General features: G+C 35.6%; 1 protein-coding gene and 9 non-coding genes across 10 annotated transcripts in view; 6 read left to right on the forward strand and 4 right to left on the reverse strand.

Moving 5' to 3' along the window:
- The window catches only part of rg (A kinase anchor protein rugose), a 584,238-nt gene that overhangs the window by 242,848 nt on the left and 318,320 nt on the right, over positions 1-23,070 (reverse strand). The window contains exons 3-5 of the mRNA XM_073089384.1: positions 19,791-19,917; positions 6,534-6,634; positions 3,976-4,071 (exon numbers count right to left, since the gene is read on the reverse strand). Coding sequence (XP_072945485.1) covers positions 3,976-4,071; positions 6,534-6,634; positions 19,791-19,917 — 324 coding nt within the window. The remainder of the gene's footprint in view (positions 1-3,975; positions 4,072-6,533; positions 6,635-19,790; positions 19,918-23,070) is intronic.
- Positions 664-736, forward strand: TRNAA-AGC (transfer RNA alanine (anticodon AGC)). The gene has a single exon. It is a non-coding gene; the product is annotated as a tRNA-Ala (tRNA).
- TRNAA-AGC (transfer RNA alanine (anticodon AGC)) lies at positions 820-892 on the forward strand. The gene has a single exon. It is a non-coding gene; the product is annotated as a tRNA-Ala (tRNA).
- Positions 1,791-1,863, forward strand: TRNAA-AGC (transfer RNA alanine (anticodon AGC)). Its single transcript has one exon. It is a non-coding gene; the product is annotated as a tRNA-Ala (tRNA).
- TRNAA-AGC (transfer RNA alanine (anticodon AGC)) lies at positions 1,953-2,025 on the forward strand. Its single transcript has one exon. It is a non-coding gene; the product is annotated as a tRNA-Ala (tRNA).
- Positions 12,625-12,697, reverse strand: TRNAA-AGC (transfer RNA alanine (anticodon AGC)). Its single transcript has one exon. It is a non-coding gene; the product is annotated as a tRNA-Ala (tRNA).
- TRNAA-AGC (transfer RNA alanine (anticodon AGC)) lies at positions 12,781-12,853 on the reverse strand. The gene has a single exon. It is a non-coding gene; the product is annotated as a tRNA-Ala (tRNA).
- TRNAA-AGC (transfer RNA alanine (anticodon AGC)) lies at positions 14,110-14,182 on the reverse strand. The gene has a single exon. It is a non-coding gene; the product is annotated as a tRNA-Ala (tRNA).
- Positions 14,905-14,977, forward strand: TRNAA-AGC (transfer RNA alanine (anticodon AGC)). The gene has a single exon. It is a non-coding gene; the product is annotated as a tRNA-Ala (tRNA).
- On the forward strand, positions 15,939-16,011 carry TRNAA-AGC (transfer RNA alanine (anticodon AGC)). Its single transcript has one exon. It is a non-coding gene; the product is annotated as a tRNA-Ala (tRNA).

Here is a 23,070-nt window from a genome sequence, read left to right on the forward strand (position 1 = left end):
CATCACATATGCTACTCGTATGATTTCGCTGCTAAAAAGAGTAACACGTACCTACGTCAACTTTCAGGATTAGTTACCCCCTATCCTGTTCCCCTATTTAGTTATATTACTATATCAAGTGTTAACCGACACCATAACAGTACGTCAGCAAATATGACAAGGGTATCGTATGGAACTAAGACAAAGTTCCGATCGTGAGTAAGTATAACGACATCATACTTGTGAGTATGTATAGTCGTCGTCAATCCTATTTCAATGCTGGGCAGGGATTTCCTCTCAGAGTGAGAGGGATTTAGGCTATAGGAAACCACGCTGGCCTAGTGTAAATTATTGGACTTCACGTACTTGTAAGTTTCCTTACGATGTTTTCCTTCAACGTTATAGAAAGTCATAGTTAACTTCTAATATGCATGTTGGTCGTCAATTTTGCCAAATGCTAAAAGTCAGAGCAAGCCTGGGATTCGAACCTCGGGCCCCCGATATTAAGGCCGGGTTTCAACCGCAAGGCTATCACTGCGTAACAGTTGCGTGAAAGTATATATAATTCAATACATACTATGGATAGCAATGTTATGCGACAACATTGAGGCTTACGCAACAGTTTCGTACGTATTAAGAGCCTTTAGAGCAATTTAATGCAACAATTCGACCAGTATTGTAACGGGGGGCGTAGCTCAGATGGTAGAGCGCTCGCTTAGCATGCGAGAGGTACCGGGATCGATACCCGGCGCCTCCAATTGGACTTTTTGTATTTTTAATTATTTTTTATTAAAACTACTATCGCAAATGACATGAAAATATATGTCTTGTACCTCAACAGGGGGCGTAGCTCAGATGGTAGAGCGCTCGCTTAGCATGCGAGAGGTACCGGGATCGATACCCGGCGCCTCCAGAATAAAGAACTTTTTTCTTATAAAATTTTCTTTTTGAACGAGACCTAATCGCGGGTTTACGGTAGTAATTTTGATTAATTTAAAGACCAAACCCTAGTCAGTCACTATATACTATAGTACTGACTACTAACGTTCAACACGATAACATCTTTATTTATAACATCATAGTGTTTTGTAACTACAAAAGCAAAGTAAGCAGAGGCTTAAAGACAAACAATTCCTGAAGAGCCCAACAGTGAAGACTGCAAAATCCAAACAACAACAATCTTAGGCCTTATTCACATAGTTATACTACAATTATAGAAATGACCATAGCACTCCTAGCATTGTAGAATAAGACGCTTATCTAGTTATAGTCTCATCTACGCTATTGTTTCGTTTTATAGCGCAATTACGTGCAATGTAATAATGAGAGCAATTTCTAGCAATGTGTTGCAATGAGTGAATGTGACTTTGCTTGTATGCGCCGCTCGATACACGCGATCTGGTTTGCGATCTTGTCACGTAGTCGCACACTCGCCTCAGTGTCTATTCACACATACGTTGTGGTGCTTGTACTGCGAGGGAGAGTTCTTTGCATGAAATTACAAAGTTTTATTCATACCAATTATAATTTACCGTTCAAGTCAATCGTGTGGACAGTGTCTGACTGCATCACAACCATATCGCAATTACAGCCGACACCGCGCATGAGAGACGATCACTCTATTGCAAAGACACATTTTGTGTAGGTGGTAGCTCCGCAACTACAAGAAGTTGCAGCCCTGCATACGTAACCGTTGCTTGCTGACATTTTGTCGCTGCCGTCTCGTGGCTGTGGTACATGTGAATAGTCACTTCAACGTAATACGACGCCTTGGTAGATAAGTACAAATAAATTCGACAACTACTTCAACAGGGGGCGTAGCTCAGATGGTAGAGCGCTCGCTTAGCATGCGAGAGGTACCGGGATCGATACCCGGCGCCTCCAATTGGAATCTTTTTGTATTTTTGATTATGTATTTTATATTTAAGCGACTTTCTGAAACGACATCCAAATATATATCTTGTACCTCAACAGGGGGCGTAGCTCAGATGGTAGAGCGCTCGCTTAGCATGCGAGAGGTACCGGGATCGATACCCGGCACCTCCAAATCTTTTTATTATTATTTACCATAATAATATTTTTAAATCTTGATACACACCTTAATATAATCACTTCTGAATATGACGAAAATTCTATAGTAGCTAACAGAAAGTACCTGAGTAACCTAATGCTTATTAGGAAAGACTTGACACTGATCTATCATAGTTCTAATTATGCGCTTACAACTAGCTACCATCATAAATAGTCCATTAACATTATTTTATTTTGTTCATTTATGATAAACATAGCAAAAACGTTACCTCGCTTTTAAAATCAGGTCAATTAAGTAAACAGAAAATGTAAAAGTATCCCCAAGTACCGCGTTTTGCTTTCGCAGTCGAACGAAATGTTCTACTATCTTTATTAATATGAAAACAGTAGGGTTACATCGCGCATTTCAATATTATTTAGGTTAACAAGAAAAACGAGTATTACATCGTGCATTTTAAATAAATTGAAATACATAAGTATCTTTTCAGTTGTGTATTAAGTACGTTGAGTGCGTATCGGTAACGAATGAACGCGATTGCATTATTCTTCACTGGAACGACACGACACGGCACCGACACCGAGGGTCACTGAAAGAGGATCTGACAGTAATGTCAGTGTTATCCATTAACACAATTAAATAGATAGCGCATGTACCACCATCACCATCTTTATAAAACCATGTGTCAGTTTATCTATCTACTTTGACGTCATTAGTATGATTTAATGTCACTCTGTCCGAGCGAAAAAGATTGAACGATTTGTGATCTACATTGGTACCTCTAGTACCAATCACAAATTAATCAAATTTTCTGTTAAAAAAACAAGGTACGGAACTATATCATTTATTATCTATAAATAAATATATCTATAAGATCTTTGTTCTCTCTTTCGATACGCAAAGTATATACTCTTGCAGCGTGTATTTAAATATTATGTCTGTGATGTCGGGTGCAGTATCGTGTCGTGTCGTACTACTAAAGAACAGCCTAATAGTGTATTCGTTCAAATGACAGCGTATACAACGCGTGCCAATTAGCAAACAGTGCGATCGCTAATTGTAATTGTCAACTCTCCAATTACATAGCTATTGATACCAGAATTAATTTTATTTAAAATTTCTGTGAATGGTGGCAAGAGTGGATTATTCGGTGTACGGCTTCATGTGATATGATATATGTATTTATAAATCAGAGTATTTGTGTAAATTTTTATTATCGCATGTGAGAAAGATATATTAAAGTAGTAAAGTATAGAAGAAGTATATAGATAGATAGATTATTTATTTCAAGAACTTAAGCAACAACAACAAATTATAACACACAATAAACAATGCAATCCAAAAATACACATATGGAAAAACAAACTTAATTATGAACTTATTGACAAAATTTTCTTAAGAAATAAAATTATACAAAATATAAAAAAAACTGAAAATAATAAAGTAAATTAAAAAATAAAAACAAACAAAATACATAATCGAGTGTTGCAGTCTGTGAAAAAGGTTCCGGAGCTCAGAAAAAAACCGAGATTGGATCTCGGCAACTGATTTTCAGCCCGGACCATATGCGAACGTTTCTCGGAAGGCTGTGCAGTATATATCGTGCCAAGTGTTGTAAACGTGAGAAAAAAAGAAGAAGAAGAAGAAGAAGAAAAGAAGAAGAAAGTAAGAAGAAGAAGTATCAATTACTTATTTCAAATTATATTTGAAAGAATATTGAAAACAGTAAAAATGTTGCGTTACACTGTAAACTTTTTTGCTACTTTCAGTTGAGAAAAAATGTATCAATTAAGAGACTATGTATCGTCCGTTTAGCACCAGTATGTAACATGATTGCCCCATATTTGCTAGTGTTTCAACAGTGAGCAGTTTAAATTTCGTGGATCCACGCGCTTTGTTACGAGAGGTACCCAATAATATCGTCGGAAAACATATGTATTTAATAATTTTGGATATGGTTTACTTACGGAACCCTTCCTGCCCGGGAAACTGAAGAAGACGTCCGGGCCGTTTCTGTGCGGCATCTGGCGCAGCACGTTCAGAAGCTTCGCCGAGTGCCGGGGCTGCAACAAACAATAGAGTTATTTTATAGGAAAGAGACATTATTTAGTAAACAAAAGATAGATGGATTATTTTATTATAGCAGACGAGCATGTAGTCCATCTGATGGTAAGTGACTTCTGCCGCCCACGGACATCTGTAATCAACCCCCAATAAGATAAGATTCCTATCTGAGGTCGGCCACCGATGCGCCGCTACCATTAAAGACTAAGCTGGAATGCCTATAAAAAGTACGTGCCCTTTACACTGCTGTTGTTAGGCAGAAATAGGTGTGGCGGTCGTGCCACCGGAGTCGAACCACAGATGGTTCTACCATCTTATAAAGTTATGCTATTTAATCTTATTAAAAACTCAGTCTTAATCCGCATTAGATTAGTGAACAACCTTGGTCAAGTGGGACATAAAAAAGTCCAGATATCAATACACTTAATGCGCATTTATTTGGACAAGTAAAGCAATTGACTATATCACCAAATTAAATACGCAACCCATTCCAACAGAATCAGGTGTATAATAGTGGAGTAAGTTCGTTCCGAGTCGTCATCGAATCAATTCGGTTCAATTGATTTTAACGGCTCGCATCCATTTGGGACGGGCTCGTTTTATTGCGACCCGTCGTGCAGACAACCTCGGCGAAGGTCCCCTTAGAGAACCCTTATATTAACCGGTCATTATACTACTAGTGGGAGAATCGATAAACGAAAATAATGATAGGAAATTGGTCTCTTAAGAGAACCTCCTATTACAGCGTCGTATAAGTTGGTAGATTGGAAAAATGGAGGCAAAAATAACGGGAAAATAGACAGGAATAGTTCGAAATTTATTGGTCAGAATAGCGTTGCTTCATCGTGATAAATAATGAATAGGTGCGTGTATATTAATCATACCACGCCAATTAGCTGAAGGCGTTTCTCGTAATAGTGGCTTGGTAGTTTGCTACTAATGACCAATTCCGTGGAGTGTGGGCGATTTCTGAAAGGATCTGCTGATTAATTGACAGTATTTAATATCATCGCGAGAAAGATTTCCGAATATTTATTTCTACAGCATGAAAGGCGTCTTGCTATGGAGTTAAAAAGCTATATTGCTATAGTTGTTTGGGGCATTATAAAAAACAATTAATCGACTAGTGTTGGTGTCATGACTTATTTCAGCTAGGAAAATATCGAATAAGGATAAAAACCAAAAAGGTTTTTAAATGTTTAAGGACTGATACGAGAAAGAATTGAGGGCATTAAAGGTTTATTACCCTAGAGATAGATGCCATGTGAACAAGACAATGTTTGCAAAGAAATCGAACGCACTAAAATAAAAATATAATCCTTGGAAAATGGATGAACGCGATAGTCAGTAGTCACTGAAAGTATATATTTTATTCAGTACTAAGGTACATTTCTGCTGCTGCTGCATGAAAATATTTTTAAATGTAACCTGCTCACAAACTAAACAAGCACGCTATTTCTAATTAGCGTAGCGTTTAGTTAATGCACCGAGATGAGTGCGAGCACAAATTCCGAAACCGCCTCCGCAATGGCAGGCTAATCCTACCAGGGCCGCATGAGCAAGTGAGGCTTGCGGAATAAGCGGCCGAGTACGAACGGCTGCAACTAAACGTTCAATTACCCACGTCACGAGTGCTTCTCAAATTTGCATTGTTACGTCGCTCCGTACAACGGACGGTAATTAGCCGACGGAAACGGCCCAGTTACTTTGTGTTTATGTTTGCCTGGTAGCCCGTCTAAATTTGCTCTCCGTGTTAGAAGACTTTTTTATACTTTTCTTTTTATTATTTTGTACAAAAGATGGCTTACGAATGGATCTTAAAAAATTCAGAAAAACGCAGATTCATAAATATTTTTTGGTTATACACTTATACTACACTACACTATACATTTTATTATTATAAATCATGTTTTCATATTAAAGTTTAGCAAATCATTATTTTTATACAAATGAGTCGAATCGATACAAAAAACGTAATAAAGAAAATTCCACGAATTCATTTTTTACGTAACAAGGTAAATAAGCATAACAAATAAACCAATATAAATGTGAAAACAAATGTCTCGCTCGTATATCACAAAATGAAAGGTAATTTGAACAATAAGTGTTTGCGAGGGCGGTATCCTTAGCAACTATGATACTCTCACGATGAAGCCTGTACAAATGATTCCTAAGAAATCTATAAAAAATGTCTATCTTTAATTTCAAAAGCATTAGTTATCTCCTACGTTTGTTTGTAGCAAGAAACAATAATATATAAAAACTTATAATTAAGAGAATGTCATAAGCTAGTCATGAAAACGGCTGAAGTTATTATAAAGGGACCTTATCTTCAAGATTTAGAGAGCTAATAGGGCTAATTAATGCTACCTACAAGTTATCTAAGATTTCTGTATAAAAATGAGCCTAAAGGCTTAGTGTTACAGAAGCTTCGCGTCGAATTGAAGAAAATAAAGCTTACCCATTTGCCGTTGACAGCTTTCATAGCACTGAAGAGCTGTTTTAGTTCCTTGACTGTGACGCTGTAGCTGGCCAACACGCCAAGCATTTCTATTAGCAGATCTGTAACAAATAAATAACATAGCATGTAATATTTTCCGATGTGAAAAATGTTATCAGTAAAAAACAAACATAAAGTTTAAAGTAATGTTTATGTATTATTGATCACACGGTTACCAGCCTGAGTTTCTTCATGTGGACACCTGAAGATTGATTTGGAAGAACGCTTCTTACAATTATTTTTGTCTTATTACATCATTCATACACCAGAAGAAAACGGAATGGCAAATAACTGGAAATGATGCCTACGCACTCGAATCACGTATACGACAGAAGCTTTACCATCTTAATTTCACTAGACTTCTAAGTCAATGCAGAGCTTCGATCATATTTGTATCTCTAGATAAAGATTAAATAATCTCTCCACCGCTATTCCAGTCTATCTCTCAGTTTTGGAACTACATGTGTATGCCAAAGCAATCTCAATTAGGTACTAAATATTAATAGGCTTTAGGGAAAGTAACCGCATCCGAACATTTGCATAACTTGATCGTCGGCTTCTACCGCAACGTTGAGATAGGAATGATAGGGGGATAGATTATACGCTGGGGGATAGATAATATGCGGCAAGTATAAAACATTTAAATAAATAATTTGTATGAACAGAGATACAAAAGAATCTTTATCCAAAAAGTAATCAGGGAGAGTTCGCATTTTATACTAATTAAATTAAAGCAATTTTCGTTACAAAAATACAATGAAACACACGACAAATCCGTATCGACACAACGGACGTATAATATTTTCACTTTTTACTACATTAATCTTATGTGTTACACAATGCAAATTTTCCTTTGCAGAAAAATATCATGATATAAGTTAAACCAATACTATTCAGTTCGATTGTAATCCGAATCGCACTGCAATGGAATGTACGGCGAGAGCGTTCAGCGTTTCGCGTTTACAGCGGAATGTAACGCCGCGAACGGAATTCCAACCAATCGAATGCCTGTCACTAGTAGGAGAATGCTGAAACTGTTTTCGTTCTCTGATTTCCAATGTGACCACAACAAATCGGCTTAAATTGCTATAGAATTTTATCAGTCTATCGTGTGTAATTTTTAATAGGTATTTAACAAAACCCTAAGACGAAGTGTTAAGCTTTGCTGTGTTCTGGTTTGAAGGGTGTGGCAAGGGAGACATACTTTTTCGAGGTGTTCCAGCTTAGTCCTCAGAGGTAGCGGCGCATCTTTAGCCGAACTCATGAATTTAAACCTATCTGGGGTTGATTACAGAGATCCATAGGCGGCAGTAGCCTTTTACCATCAAGTGGATGCACGCTCGTCTGCTCATCCTTGCCAGATTAGCTTGTAATGTAGCAAAAAAGTAAGTTTTTAGTTTTTTTAGAGTAAAGAAATACCTCTTATTAAAGGCATTTCCAATGAAGTTACACGTTGTATAGCAAGAAGAGTCACGGATAATATTTTACAATATAAATTATATAATATCAGTGAGTTCATTAGCCGAAGTAGGCGAACAACAATCACAAGAAATACTATTGGTACAATATAAATAGAAATTAATAATTTCCAAGCGTAATGTTCAAGTGATTCATGGAAAAAGGTAATTTCTTATTTTGTTAAAAAACGTATTCTATTTAATTATTATATTACTCGTTATTCCCAGAAATAGGAACGGTAGACACTTTGATGTTGGTATATTTAGGGAACAAATAATATATCTCTAGGGAGAAGCTGTATTCTCTGCCCAATAAGGTCACACGTTTAATCTTTTTTTGGTATATGACGTAGTGTCGTTGAATATTGAAATTTATGTTGTTGCTTATGTGTTCTTGTTCAAACTATGTGGATAGTCGCATCTATGGTTATCTATAGAAACCGATGCTAGCATCAGATTTATATAATTTCATTGGCCGCAGTGTCTTTTCTTTCAAATAGGTACAAGCTTCTTATTACCCGACTGCCAAGGAATGGTTATGTTTTTCTTTATTATCCTATGTTTTTCATAAATATGGAACCAATGACGATGTTATTTTTTTTTATAATATAGGAGTAGCAGACGAGCATGCAGTCCACCTCATAGTAAGTGGCTACTGCCACCCATGGACATTTGTAATCAACCCCAGATAGGATTAGATATTCCTACCTGAGGTCGGCCACAGATGCGCCGCTACTCCTGTGGACTAGGCTGGAACGCCTCGGAAAAGTATGTAAACATTACTACACCCTTTAAACTAGATCACAGCAGTGTTTAACACTGATGCTATGAGGCTAAAATAGGTGTGACGGTGGTGCCGTCGGGGTCTAACCACAATGATGTCTACCACCTTCTAATGAAGTTCGACCAGGATCTCATGATACGTAGCTGTTCATTTGAATAGGTACATAGTTGCGGTCGGACAGCGGGCATTTTCCGGCGTCCATTTGCGACTAAACAGCGGCAGAGTGCGTCAAACTTAATTAACCCGGCAATAATCCGGCGCGCAGACTATTAATACACTACATTTTCCGGTTAATACGAATGAGAACCACATTTCAGTACAGGTTTATTGTGTTACGTCGAAACAATGCTTTGATATGATTAGAGGTAATACCTTGCGTTATTGTTATTTAGGATTATAATAATTATAATTATGTAGTATTCTCTATTAACAAGGGCATTTCTTTCATAGCATTTTATAAAAACCTACTCAGGTCCGTTAGTAACTATGTACTGCCTGGTTAACTTTGAACTGAATTAGAAAAACATTGATAATTATTAACGGGCAATTTTAATTTTTTTTTATTAATGTATGAATATAAATTTTAAGAGCGCCTATTAAAACAAACTAAACTACAATCATAAAATTATACTGTGTATTGTGCACATATCACATTTTAAATGGTATAATTCCATCGCATATATTTTATCGCATCTACTATATCCGAAAAAGAAAACCATGGCTAGGTAGTTGATAGGTACTATAAAAAATAAAGTATACGAGCAAAAGGTCAAAGGGTGGCTGGCTTAAATAAATTCAAACAAGTGGAGCCGCTCACGTTGGCTCCCGTTAAATAAAAAGCGAGCAACACAGAGTCAGGTCCGGCACGACTAGGGATGCGACGGTTTATCGAAATATCGATAATATAGACCATAACATATCGATATAGAACCATCGCCGATACGATATTATCCTATTTAAAAACGTAAAATGTCAATATCGGCACTTTACAAATATCGGTATAGCAGCTAATATAAAGGGACCGTCTAAAAGGGTCAAATTAATAATAATAATCATCAATGTCGTGAATTAAACGAAAAAAATTGACCTCCTACTTGAGTTATGGTTATATCGATAATAACACATGAAATTTACGAAATTATTAGTATATCGATGCGCAAGACCTTGAATATATATCGATATTTATATCGACAAATTTTACCAACTAGCGTCCCTACGAGCGACCAACGGTTAATGGCGAGCATATTGTTCCCGGAGTAATCCCGGAGTCACCGAGGTGACTAATCCCGCTTTATCCCGAAAAAGTCCGGGCTCGAGCCGCGACGGACGCGAGTTTAATTCGAACCCCGGAAATCACTCTACGTGATTATGCCATTGTATTAAATTCACAGCCGCCGGGATGACTATAATACGTGAGCTCTGGGACTGTGGGACCGGCTTATTTATGCAGAGTTTTACTTTGTATTCTGGAATTGTTCATGTACTCAAATTATACTTGGTTTCGCTGAAAAGGCGTGATCCAATTTGATTCTGCTATTAATCATGAAAAATATACATATTCGTAGCAAATAAATAAAGATGTGTAATGTGGCCTCAAAATTATCAACACTTTTCATTCAAATTGAGCAATCAAATTGGGGCGGTAAGGAAGACGTACTTTTCCAAGGCGTTCCAGCTTAAGCTAGCATAGCAGGAATATCTAATGCTATCTGGGGTTGATTACAGACGTCCATGGACGGCAGTAGCCACATACCATGGACAGGTGGACTGCATGCTTGCTAACTATAATATGAAAAAAATACTTAATAATTAATTACGATTACTATAATTGATGGTTCAAACAAAAATGAGTTACTTAAAATACTTTTTATTTTCAGACCAAAATAATCGAGATAAATCAAGAACACCTTGTATACGTTTCCCAAAAAATAAGTAACATACATATTGAATACAGAGCAGTGCAGTCATTCTATCTTTTTATATGTAAATTCAAACGGTGATAACTAAAATCCAGGTCAGCATATTGATTTTAGTGAAACAAACGATACATCATTTCCATACGTCATTAGGCACACAAGCCGCCAAAATACACGTGAATGTGCATGGAGGACCACTCAGCGGGTGTTTTGTACTTTTAATTATATTTGTATTAACCAGTCAATCAAATCAGCGTTCTTAATGGACAAACTTGTAGAACGTATAAATATATCTTAAATATATTATATGTTGCGTATAAATGACGGTTCAGTAATGATAATAAATTAATTACATGTTGTGACTGGTGTGATATTTTTTGCGTCGACAGGCTGAAGTAACTTTAAAAGTTAAGTAACTGCCTTCTTTTCTAGATTCAAAATAATGTATTTAATAATTCAAAAACATAAAACATAAATATCATTTAATCTCTGTTATTGTCTTTATTTATCGGGAAAAACTCGCATTTGACTGAAGGAGATGAATATTACCTAAGTATTCCAAAAGTAGGTAACGTTTCAAGGAAATAAAGAAAACCGTGTACGAAACGACGACCAAAAATAATATTCCAAGCGAGAGTACTTGTTTCAATACGTGGTATTACCATACAAATAGCGAACACAAACCTGCGTCGCCCAGGGTACACTCGAGGTTCTTCACACGAACAATAGCGGCAAATGAACTTATTAATTTGTTGACTGAGCGGGTCTTACGTGAACCCGTGTATGTATAAGTACTACGTATGTATGCATTTCGCATTGTTCCAAAATAATTGCTTTTAATACGTTATTGAGCGAATGGTTTACTTTAAATTTAAATGAAACGGAGTGGAAATGAAATGGAGTAGGCCGGATAAAAACAGTTTGTACATACTCGTACATTTCTTCAGTTATAAGTGGCACGGTCGTACAAATAGACAATTACATTACTATCCGGACCCATATAATCTTAATTATTCCTTGAATGTCTGCTTGACCGGGTATTAAACTACTAATAGTTCAATCTAAATCGCCCGCTATGCAAACTTAATCTACTCAATATTTTCCCTACACATGGACTCTGACTATTTTTCCATACTAGACATATTAAAAATTCGTTTGAAAAATTGATTATTATTAATAACGAGTGTAAGAGATCATAACAAAGCCAGGAATAGTTACTACACAACTCATTAAAAATGTAAATAGAATATGTTTGTAAATAGAACGAATTTTGTAATTAGAATCAACACCAGCCCGCCTCACATTATAATGAATGAAGCCCTCCACACAAACACGTCGCGGCGTACAATGCGAGCAAATGAACTTATGTGTTGATTAAACTGCGCGCGTGAGCTTGCATATTGTTTTCCAATTAATGGCCCTAAAAATACTGCTTCATTAAAATAGTAACCTAAAGCAGTAGGCTTCAGGTTACCATTTGATGTATTGGCGTATTTGACGCATATTGCGTATGCTTTGATTATTAGATATTTGAAATGTGTAGTGTTTCCGTTATCCGAGCTTAGGTGTGGTGGAATGCGACCGAAACCCTTTTCATTCTGAGAGAAGACCAGCATCTAGTAGTAAAACGGAGATTGACGGTAAATGATGTTGGGCTGTAAGCATATTGTTAAAAAAAGATTTTTAGTAACACAGTGTAATTCAATGTAATAGATCTAATAAACAAATGTGATATTTCATTTTAAATTCAAGATACCCTTTATACAAATTAAGGATATTATCATCAAACCAAATATCATGTTTAATGGGTTTAATCAGTGAAACGATAAAAAAATATTTTCATTCAAGAAAATCAGCAGTTTAAATTTAAAAAATTAATATCCAAAAAATCCAATTGGAGGCGCCGGGTATCGATCCCGGTACCTCTCGCATGCTAAGCGAGCGCTCTACCATCTGAGCTACGCCCCCTGTTGAGGCACAAGACATATATTTTGATGTGGTATCAGAAAGTCACTTCAATAAAAAATAATCAAAAATACAAAAAGTCCAATTGGAGGCGCCGGGTATCGATCCCGGTACCTCTCGCATGCTAAGCGAGCGCTCTACCATCTGAGCTACGCCCCCTGTTGAGGTACAAGATAAATTTATCGATATAATTCCACAAAAGCTGTTTATTATGCCCGAGGCATTGCACGAAACCAGAACAAGCGACATTGAATATGTAAGTACTGAGAACGGAGTCAACGCATAAGCCTTTCACTTTCAAATTGGCATTAGTAGGCCTGCGAATTGGCCTTACCATAATTAACACAGTATCAAGATTTTGAGAACAAAACAATCGTCATCTCTTTCTAGTAAGGTAGTAAATTTATGTTAATGTATCATTAAAATACCAACAATACAACAATAACAATAAAATTAACAAATAGTCCAAATGTGATCATTAAATACTAAGAATAGTTCCCAATTATTATAAAATAATTTTATTCCGAATTATATTTAATTTACATTGAAGAAATTATATTCTTCTGTCTTATATTATGAATATAACATTCATTCGATGACCTAGTAAATAATTAGCCTACAAAAAAGTATTGGAAGAAATATATTAGATTCGTATTGTCTAATACTGGATGAGCGTAATGATACGGTGATCAGATGAAGGCGTAAGAAATTGTTAATCGATGTGAACTTACTACATGAAAAGTTAATAGTCAGCGGTTTTGCAAGAAAATGCCGACTCCACGAAGATATGAGCAACGGTAGAGTCAAGTCAGACAAATTAATCACGTGTAAGCATAACGAACATTATTACGCTTAGTTCTCAACTTTGGGTGACCTAGTAGGCATAGGTCAGTTCTGATAATAATGCTATGGGCAGAATTTGGCGTTATACTCGTATACACATTATTTAAGTAAAACGTGTCAAACCTATTTCTACTTAATAGTAGCAATGTTAAGCAATATTGTGTTCCCTTTTGAAGCAATAGTAAGGAATACATACTTATCTCAAGGCATCCCAACGTATTCCTCAGGGGTAGCAACGTACCTGTGACCACTCTCAAATAGGACTCAAATCTTATTTGGGGTTCATATCCGTGGGCGGCAGTAGCTACTTATCATGAGATGGACAACATGTTCATTTGCTCTTTCATATTATAAAAAAATATAAAAAAAAAATATTATAAAAAAGAATACATAAAATTTTAATCTACCACATTAGGGTAAAGTTTTCATTTCATTCCTCAAACTCAAATGTTTTCAACTTCCATTACGAATTTATTCATAGACTATAAAATTTTGTGAAAAATCACGATTTCTCAATTTGTCGACAAAGGTAAATAATTTCCAATTAAAGTGTTTTCCAAAAAGAATCCAATTGGAGGCGCCGGGTATCGATCCCGGTACCTCTCGCATGCTAAGCGAGCGCTCTACCATCTGAGCTACGCCCCCTGTTATAAGAAGAAATCAAATATTACTATATAATACAATAAAATTTTCAGTAGCACTCAGTAGCAAATTTTCAGTTTCACCATGAAGGTTCCATCACCACATCTATATCTAACATGAAGCATTTCTCGAGTTTCAGTAAAATGGTATGGATGCCGGCTGACTTACAATATGAGGTGACAATCTCAGATTTAAGAAGTTGCAATGCATCTGTGAGCTGGTTACAGATGTTACACCGGTTTGAAGGGTGTGGTAAGGGAGACAGACTTTTCCGAGGCGTTCCACCTTAGTCCTCAGGGGTAGCGGCGCATCTGTGGCCAACCTCAGGTAGGAATATCTAATCCTATCTGGGGTTCATTACAGATGTCCATGGGCGGCAGTAGCCACTTACCATCAGGTGGACTGCATGCTCGTCTGATACCCTTATATTATAAAAAAAAAAGATGTCCATGGGTAGCAGTGCCCACTTACCACTCGATAAGTATATTGTACTTATTTGTTCGCTACTTTATTCTTATAAAAATACATTTTTTACAAAACTATTCCCAAATATGCATCAATTATATTCAACGCAATGAACACCACGTCATGATGTAATAAATAATGTCGATAAAATGAGATTTATCCGATATCACAGATAAGGTGAACGTGATTGCACAACAAACATGATTATGACGTAGGCTTTTATTACAATTGGTACTTTAATTTTATAATTCTTAGTAACAGGGGGCGTAGCTCAGATGGTAGAGCGCTCGCTTAGCATGCGAGAGGTACCGGGATCGATACCCGGCGCCTCCAATTGGAATCTTTTTGATTATTTTTTACAAGATTTTTCTTAATGTCTTATTAGTTTGTTTGTGAGAGTTAAATTTTATAAGTAGAATATGAGCCAATCTGATTAAGATGAAATTTTGCATACACGTACGGTTTAGATGACAATGCATAATAAGCTTAATGACGTCATTCGAAATCTAATGTGACAAACACGTCAAGATGACAGAAGAATTATTTTTTATGCACCCCCACGATATTGGTATCGAATGAAAAGGTTTTTTTTAAGAATACGCACAAATATTTTTTTATATATATGTATTTTTAATATTATTTATTCTCTCTTTATTTGCTATACGTAGGTATTATAAACTACTCCCAAAGTGGTTAACTATTTATTTATTTATTATTATTATGTTACACCAACAAAGTATACACCAACAATCGGTAAAGGTACACAGAAGGAAATAAGACACAGGTACAAGTGCTACCTCAATTATAGGTGCAAACTACAATGTAAATAATAGAATAACATAAAATACTATACTATAAACACTAATATTCAATAATTAAGTCCCAGTAGCAAATTATCGTGAATGCAGTTGCGAATATTGGTCTAAAACAAGATCTGGCGGCATTCCAGACATTCTAAGAGGCTCAAGTACTAAAGCATCCATGAGCTACTGCTACATTGTTTCATAATCCCGCTAATTTTGAGTATATCAATAACCAACGGATTACCAACCAAGATAGTACTACAAATGTTAATTAGTCTTATGCAGATTCTCTTCATATTGTATAATATGTGATTGATACTATATAACATTTTTACAAACAATTACATATCGATACACAGTGCAATAAAACAGTTTGACAAGCCTAAAAGAAATCATGTTTATTTTTATGAAAGTGATCGGAGTTTAATAATAACCTTGTAAGTAACTATGTTATTTGTCTAATAATAATAAAATTGACCGCTGATACTATCGGGGGCGTAGCTCAGATGGTAGAGCGCTCGCTTAGCATGCGAGAGGTACCGGGATCGATACCCGGCGCCTCCAATTTTTGTAATGACTTATCAGTGTTAATTTTTTAAACAAATTATTGTAGACAGAATTTACTTAAAACATACATATTTGCTTGGTCTGTAATCTATTTGGTAAAATGACATTAATAATGTTCCTTACTCTACAATACTACTACAACAAAACTTTGCTTAGCCGCACCATATGTGCGTACAATGTTCTTAAACCGACACCCGAGCGCCACATCTTTTGTTACCTGAGTTTTTTTAACAAATTCTTGAGACTGAAAGACGGCGAATGACACGAAGGGATCTTAGGGTCCTATGAGGCCCTAGTATCCGTGTGACTATTTTATAACCCTTTGATCATCTAATTTGGGACTTTTACTTTTTTAATAAAAAATATTTTATTCTGAAAAGAATTACAGTCAAGTATAACTCATTTTATGGCAAAAGTTACCAAGATCCTTAAAACTTCTTCCACCCTGGTTCCACTTACGGGAAACTTAACCCTTTTCTTTCATCCCTTATCTCATTAAATGGCAATAATACCACAACATTTTGACGCACATAAAAACAGTATAAAGGTATAACAAAGAAATCAGTTTCTTTCACTCGATTTAACATCTTGTAGTTTATGGTCTCCTAGTCACTATGTGATCCTAATTGCGTAACAAAATTGATTTTATTAATAGAACTCTCTTACAAAGTAATGGGAATTTTTTGTAACACTAAAATTATGTTCAACTTTTGAAACCAAACACAAAAATGTGCCATCTGGATACAGCAACATACATCTCTTAGCTTTTCCTTCTGCCCTAGTAATCGTGAGAAACGTGTTCAACCCTTTGTTTGGAATTTTGGTTCAAGTAAATTCCAGACATGTCGACAGATGTTTTAATAAAAAACGAAAAAAGGTTATACGGAATAACAACGTCTGAATTTAACATAAGTAGGGTAAAATAATTAAAATGAATAATTGAAATGACGTAGATATGAGGCATTTACATCAGTAATGAAGTCTATGTCCAGCAGTGGACCTTAAAATACTAATGAATGATGTATCAGTAGTATTCCAGAGGCACTGTTGAAAACGTAATAGGAATGTGTTCTTGAAACAATTGTAATGCACTTCAAAAATATTGTACTCCTTTAGCTTTCCCGGTAACGTTTCTACGAAACAAGTGACTTCATATTTGTCGTCGTAAATTATTTAATCTCACTAGAACAACCGGAAATTTTCAGATAAACTAAAACCCAAATACAACTGAAATCAGGTCACAATACATTTGCGTATTAAATAAAATATAGGTCAAATGTACGACGAATCTTTATTTCGCTTTTAGCATTTACCGGTTGAGCGCATAGACGTGAAAGGTGCGCGAACACTGCGCTGTTCAGGTATCCCATTACAAACATGCTCATTTTCACCTGGGGGCACATTGACCCGGTTTCCTACTGCGAAAGGTAACGTGGAAAATAAAAAGGCTGAGAAATCAACGGTGAGAGGTACCAGGCAACCATAGGAATACAATAGGTGCGCCGGGGGTGGCTTGTATAGGCAGCTGGCACGTGCCAGCTACACGACTTTTATGCATTCGCGAACTTCAAACGGATACGTTGCGTTTGTACTTATGTACCTTTGCTACTCATTCATGTGATCTTTATGACTTTGGCTTGTGTTTTTAATAATAGTCCCTTATTAGTATGGTATTACCAGTAGTAAAACAAATAACCTGCCAGGTACAAATACAATTAGCAAATTTTGCAATAAACATTAGATACCATGAAAATTTTAAACGGGCGTTTAAAATTATTTTACCTGCATGTTTCTAACTTACGTGTTTTCTATTAATATAATATAATTAATCTATGATAAGTAAAACATTAACAAAATCGATACTTTTAAAAAATATCTAAAGTAATTCTCATTATTTGCAAATTATCTGTATTTTAAGTATTTTACGTATTGCATTTAACCAATTTACGAATAAGCCAGCTCGCTTACACCACAACAAAGTAGAATTTACCGCAATACGGCACCACCGCATAATCAAATTGAATGAAAATACACAATATTACACCCATGTGGACCGGATATCAAATGAGGTGTATAAATAAAAACAGCGTTCTCGGCGTTGCGGCCCGCCAGGGGATGATTATGCGAGCGCCGGCGCCGCAGCCGCCGTCCCCCGGATATTACCGGGCGTGCTTTTCACGGAACAGGATATATACATGGTGCAATGATTACGGTTCATATCTATGAAAACCACTGACGGTTTCATTGAATAGCACTGAATTACATTTTCAGGTCATCGTTACCAGAAACATTTTCTCGTAATGTAATGATTCAGATACATTACATATGTCAACTGAGCATTTTATTCCATTTCAATAATGAGAGATAATCCGCGATATCATCGGTCGAATATATTTATGTGGCGTCGGCTTAGATTAGCACTAACCTTTAAATTAAAGCCGCAAACGATAGATACATATTATTTACGAAACTGAAGTAAACATACACCAAATGGAAATAAGCGCATATCAAAGTTGCCGTTTTGAAAATTAAATCTTTCAAAAGGCACCTATATTATATAAGATAAAATCATTTAATGTAGACTAAGAAATGTTTATAAAGCTCTTGTTCAGAGTTTCAAGTGACAGTCACCTCACTACGATTCGATGTTCATTCGTCGGTTGTATAATTAGCTCAAACTACATAGAAAATACCTATATAGTCTCAAGCTATAATTCAGGCTCGAATGGATTTCGCTAGCATAAATCAAAGCGAATCTGAATAACAAGAACTCCATTGTTTTCGACGCGAACGTTAATTCAAATATGGTTGTGAGTTTGTGGAGAGAATTAATTATAATTATACGATAGTACTTATTCGGTCTATGAAATTACCAACCAAGTAGTCATTCTAATCTTTATATAATCTATATTTATATATTCTATTTAGATTCACAATATAGTCCGTGGGAAAAGGTTTTTTTAATTAATTTTTAATTCGTAAGTAGTTATAGAATCGGAAACTACGAGTATGTATTTGATGAAGTGATGATCTTTAACAAAGTTGTTGTTCAAGAGCCCACGAGGGTTTGGGAGTTGGTAAGACCAATTTTCGATAGATGGCACCACTGTCATTCCAATGCAGGTACAAATTTTCCGTTTAATGTATGTCATATTATTTCTTTAAAATGCGGGCGCCATTAGTTTACAATATAATTACGGGATGACCACGCCATATAATGAATAAACAAGATAATTCTTAAAAAAAAGCAAATATTATGTATTAGTTCTACAATTTAAACAATTTGAACGACACCTCAAATGTTTCAATCCGTCAAACCCTTTGGGCTGCAGAGCATGAAACTTACATACATACAAACTAAGGTATGAAAAGCATTATCCTCCACAGTCGGATAAACCTCCCAGTAACTTTGTGACTTTTAAGATAAAGATAGCGTAGAGTACAAAAGAAGCATAACGATTTAATCAAAATACTAAATTATACGATTATTTATAATGCGACCACTATTTTTCACAACTCTTGAAGTATAGTCCACGTAAAAGTGCTAGTCCGCTCTGAATAGCGTCGCCCTAACAAATTGTATGACTACACCTGCTCGCAACAAATTCAGAGTGGACTAGTAGTTTGACGCTGACTATAACAATCCCATTGTTATGTTTATCTGAGCGCCTCACGTTTATTTTAAACGTGAGGCGCTCAGACTTAACAACATTGCGTGGCGTAGTTTTATGGGGCTCAAGTACCAAGCGATCATAAAGCTGAAGGTGTCGACTCACCGGCTACGACGGTCTCGGCCCGGGGCAGCCTCTGCAGCACGTGGTGGATCAGACCGACGTCTGTGCACGCTTGCAAGTTGCGTACACTCTTGCGCAGGATTGCGATGAACACCGACCATATCTCCGCCTGAAACAAAGTTTATCATCAACTTGTATGATAAATACGGATGTGAAACTCGTATGTTAGTAACTCGTATTTTTGTACAATCACTTTATGTAATAATCGTATATTGAACAGTTAAGTACTTAAGCATCGACTTATTACTATTACATCTGACAAAACTATAAGTAATACGTAAACAACCAAAATTTATTATTTGTTTTATAATTTTCATTAAAAAGGTGTGTTGGAAATAGAAACAGCATAAACTTTTCTTATTAGAAATATATCACAAAGTTCTGCAGAAGCTTCACAGAATTAAAATATTTATAAATTATTAATTTTATGTATCAATTTAATAGTAATGTTGATGAAGATAGTTAGGTATTGACATTCTAAAATCATATTAAAAAAACAGTAGTTAAAAACGATACAGATTTCACAAACAGAACTATCAACATTTCAGTAGAATTGAATGCAAAATCCCACTTCACAATCTCCCTCTCATTATGCAAGATTGCAATTAAAACAGCAATTTTAATGCAACGACCGGCTCAAGTTTAGTTCCATTTAATGATCGCTCCGGATTTCTTGCAAAACAAAGATATCATTGTTTTCAACCTTTATTAATATTCCAGTCTTTTTGAATGTGGATATCATGTCGTATTTTATGATTAATTAAATACATTCATTTTAATGCCAAATTCTAGGATAGTCAGATTTTCCAAGGCAAGGAAAACATCGTAAGACATTTTACATCCGAAGTTTAAAGAATGTTCTGGTGTAAAAAGTCCACCAATTTGCACTTGACCAGTATAATGGATTATTGCCTCCCTCATTTTGAGGAAAGCACTCTAGTACTCCGAGGGTATAGAATTGAGGACGATATAAATGGTTAAATTATGTTATTAAATTACAAAACAATTTAATGAGACTCGACAAAACAAACGCTTAGATTATTTAATTTAGAAAACAACAAATCTACGCCACTGCACATGGTAATTTTATCATTAGGAGAGAGCGCAGGCGCCCTAATTCTCTGTAATGTATGCAAATGTAAATGTTGTGTCGAGCGCCTTGTCCGCCTTTTAACTTAAGGAATAAAATTATAGATTAAAAACTAAAAACCACGCTATAATCGCAAAATAACCTGTAGTAACAGTTAATCTACTAATAGTTAATCCTGATTTCTGACGATCCTGATAAGGAGGATTGAATAAAATTATTAAAATCGTGTATTGTCATCGGTTCTTGATAATTGTTAAAATTTTTAAATTATTCGGACCGTTCCAAGTGGGTAAAAATCGAGTTCAAAGATTCCGTTACATACATACCATACAGGTCAAGCTAGTAAATGCGCGGTAAAAACACCACATAATGTATGTAGCTCAATATTGTAAGAGTATAATAATGCTCAACCTAAATTCGCATGAGTGTATCAATATTCCCAGGAGTACCAGGGCTTCAAAGCATAGACGGTAGTTTTACGATTTTACAAAATAAAGAGCAGGTAGAGAAAGAGACAAGAAATATTGACAAAAAATGTTGGGATAAGATGGGATTTTTGAATAGATTACAACGCAACAAGTTCCGTTGAGAGTATCAAGAAATATAATTAAATAATATATGCACACATGGAATTTCTTGTCTTTTCTATAATTACATTATTGAAAGCTTGATTGGAATTCCTAAGAGAACATGATTGAAAAAATGACTTTTCTTATTTCTCATTCAAATTAATCTGTGTAATAATTAACTGTATGCGCCTTTTTGCGTACATTTTTTATGACCTACTTACAGTGCACTGCACTCATATATTGCACTAGATGTTATAGATGACAATAGGAAACCTCCTTAAAAGGGTTAATTTTGTTTCTCACACACACCAAGGTAACATGATTTTACAGAATCCATAAAATAATAAAAAGTGTCAGTGAAAGAGATAGAAAATGTTAAACCGAAATCTTTACTGGATCACCCAACGGGACAGATGTCGAGAGTCTCACATTCATTACCTCACTCAAAATGCACAATATAAACGCGTCTTGATGTAATTTCACAGATTAATATTCTCGTAAGTAACATTTATCTATAAAATATGTGTCCTCTGCTTACTCAGAAGTTGGTTGCTACGCAAAAGGGTAAAAATCTTCCTTGCTTACTAAGGCAACATGGTATTCAAGGAGATACATTTGCTAAGGGTTTATTACATGGTGTCCGTGTCTGCAATGAATGAAATTACAAAAAACCGTATATAATCACAACATGGTGTACAAAATAAATACTTCAAACTTTCATGTTAATATTTTTGTAGCCAAGGTTTATAATCATTCTCATATGTACCAGGATAGCATAGTCCTACAGGAACCATGTTTCGATAGATCTACACCCACAAAATGTTCATAATTCGATGAGTAATTTAAATATTCCCAAGAATACTAAGGCAACATAGGAACAAGGGAAGGGATACACAACAAAAAAGAGCAGGTAGCGAAAGAGACAACTACCCCATAGACATAATTTGAGTTAAATGTGCACGACAAAAATAATGTAAAATATGAAGATATTTTCCCTGAACCTTTTTCCTGAATTTACTGGGGTACCAAAGTCACGCAGAGTATACGAAGTATGTAGACTTATAGTGGATTCACACGAAAGTTTTAATATTCCCAAGAATACCAAGGTTGCAGACAGAGTGAAGATCTTTTAGCGAGTACTGTATGGCCCAGCGCATATTCAACATTATTACACAGTCAGGGTCACGTTCTAATTCAGATAAAACATGCATTATGATCTTCATATTTAGAAAATGGTATTTAAAATCTGCACAACCAAGAACGATCTTTTTATATTCGTTGACGCTCAAAGACATGAAACACCCAGCAGATGTAGGTGTTAATCGTTGCAATTGCAATTGTAAACGATATTTTCTAATATATCAAACCGTTATTAAAGTGAAGCAATAACGGCCCGCCAAACACTACATACAAAAGTGGAGTATTTTTGGAAAATTCTGTAATATACCGTAATTTACGAAACCATAAATGGGCGAGTTTTATTACTTACTTCGAGGAAAATGTCCTCTGGGCTTTAAAAGCAGGACAATATAAACAGACTTGCTTCGCATCGTCGCATGTTCAAAATCTTTATGTGTCTTTTTCAGGACCATAATGCACAAAC

This window comes from Epargyreus clarus, unplaced genomic scaffold (assembly GCF_041222505.1).
Source record: "Epargyreus clarus isolate Ecla_fem2 unplaced genomic scaffold, WU_Ecla_fem_2.2 ptg000029l, whole genome shotgun sequence".
Classification (NCBI taxonomy): domain Eukaryota; kingdom Metazoa; phylum Arthropoda; class Insecta; order Lepidoptera; family Hesperiidae; genus Epargyreus; species Epargyreus clarus.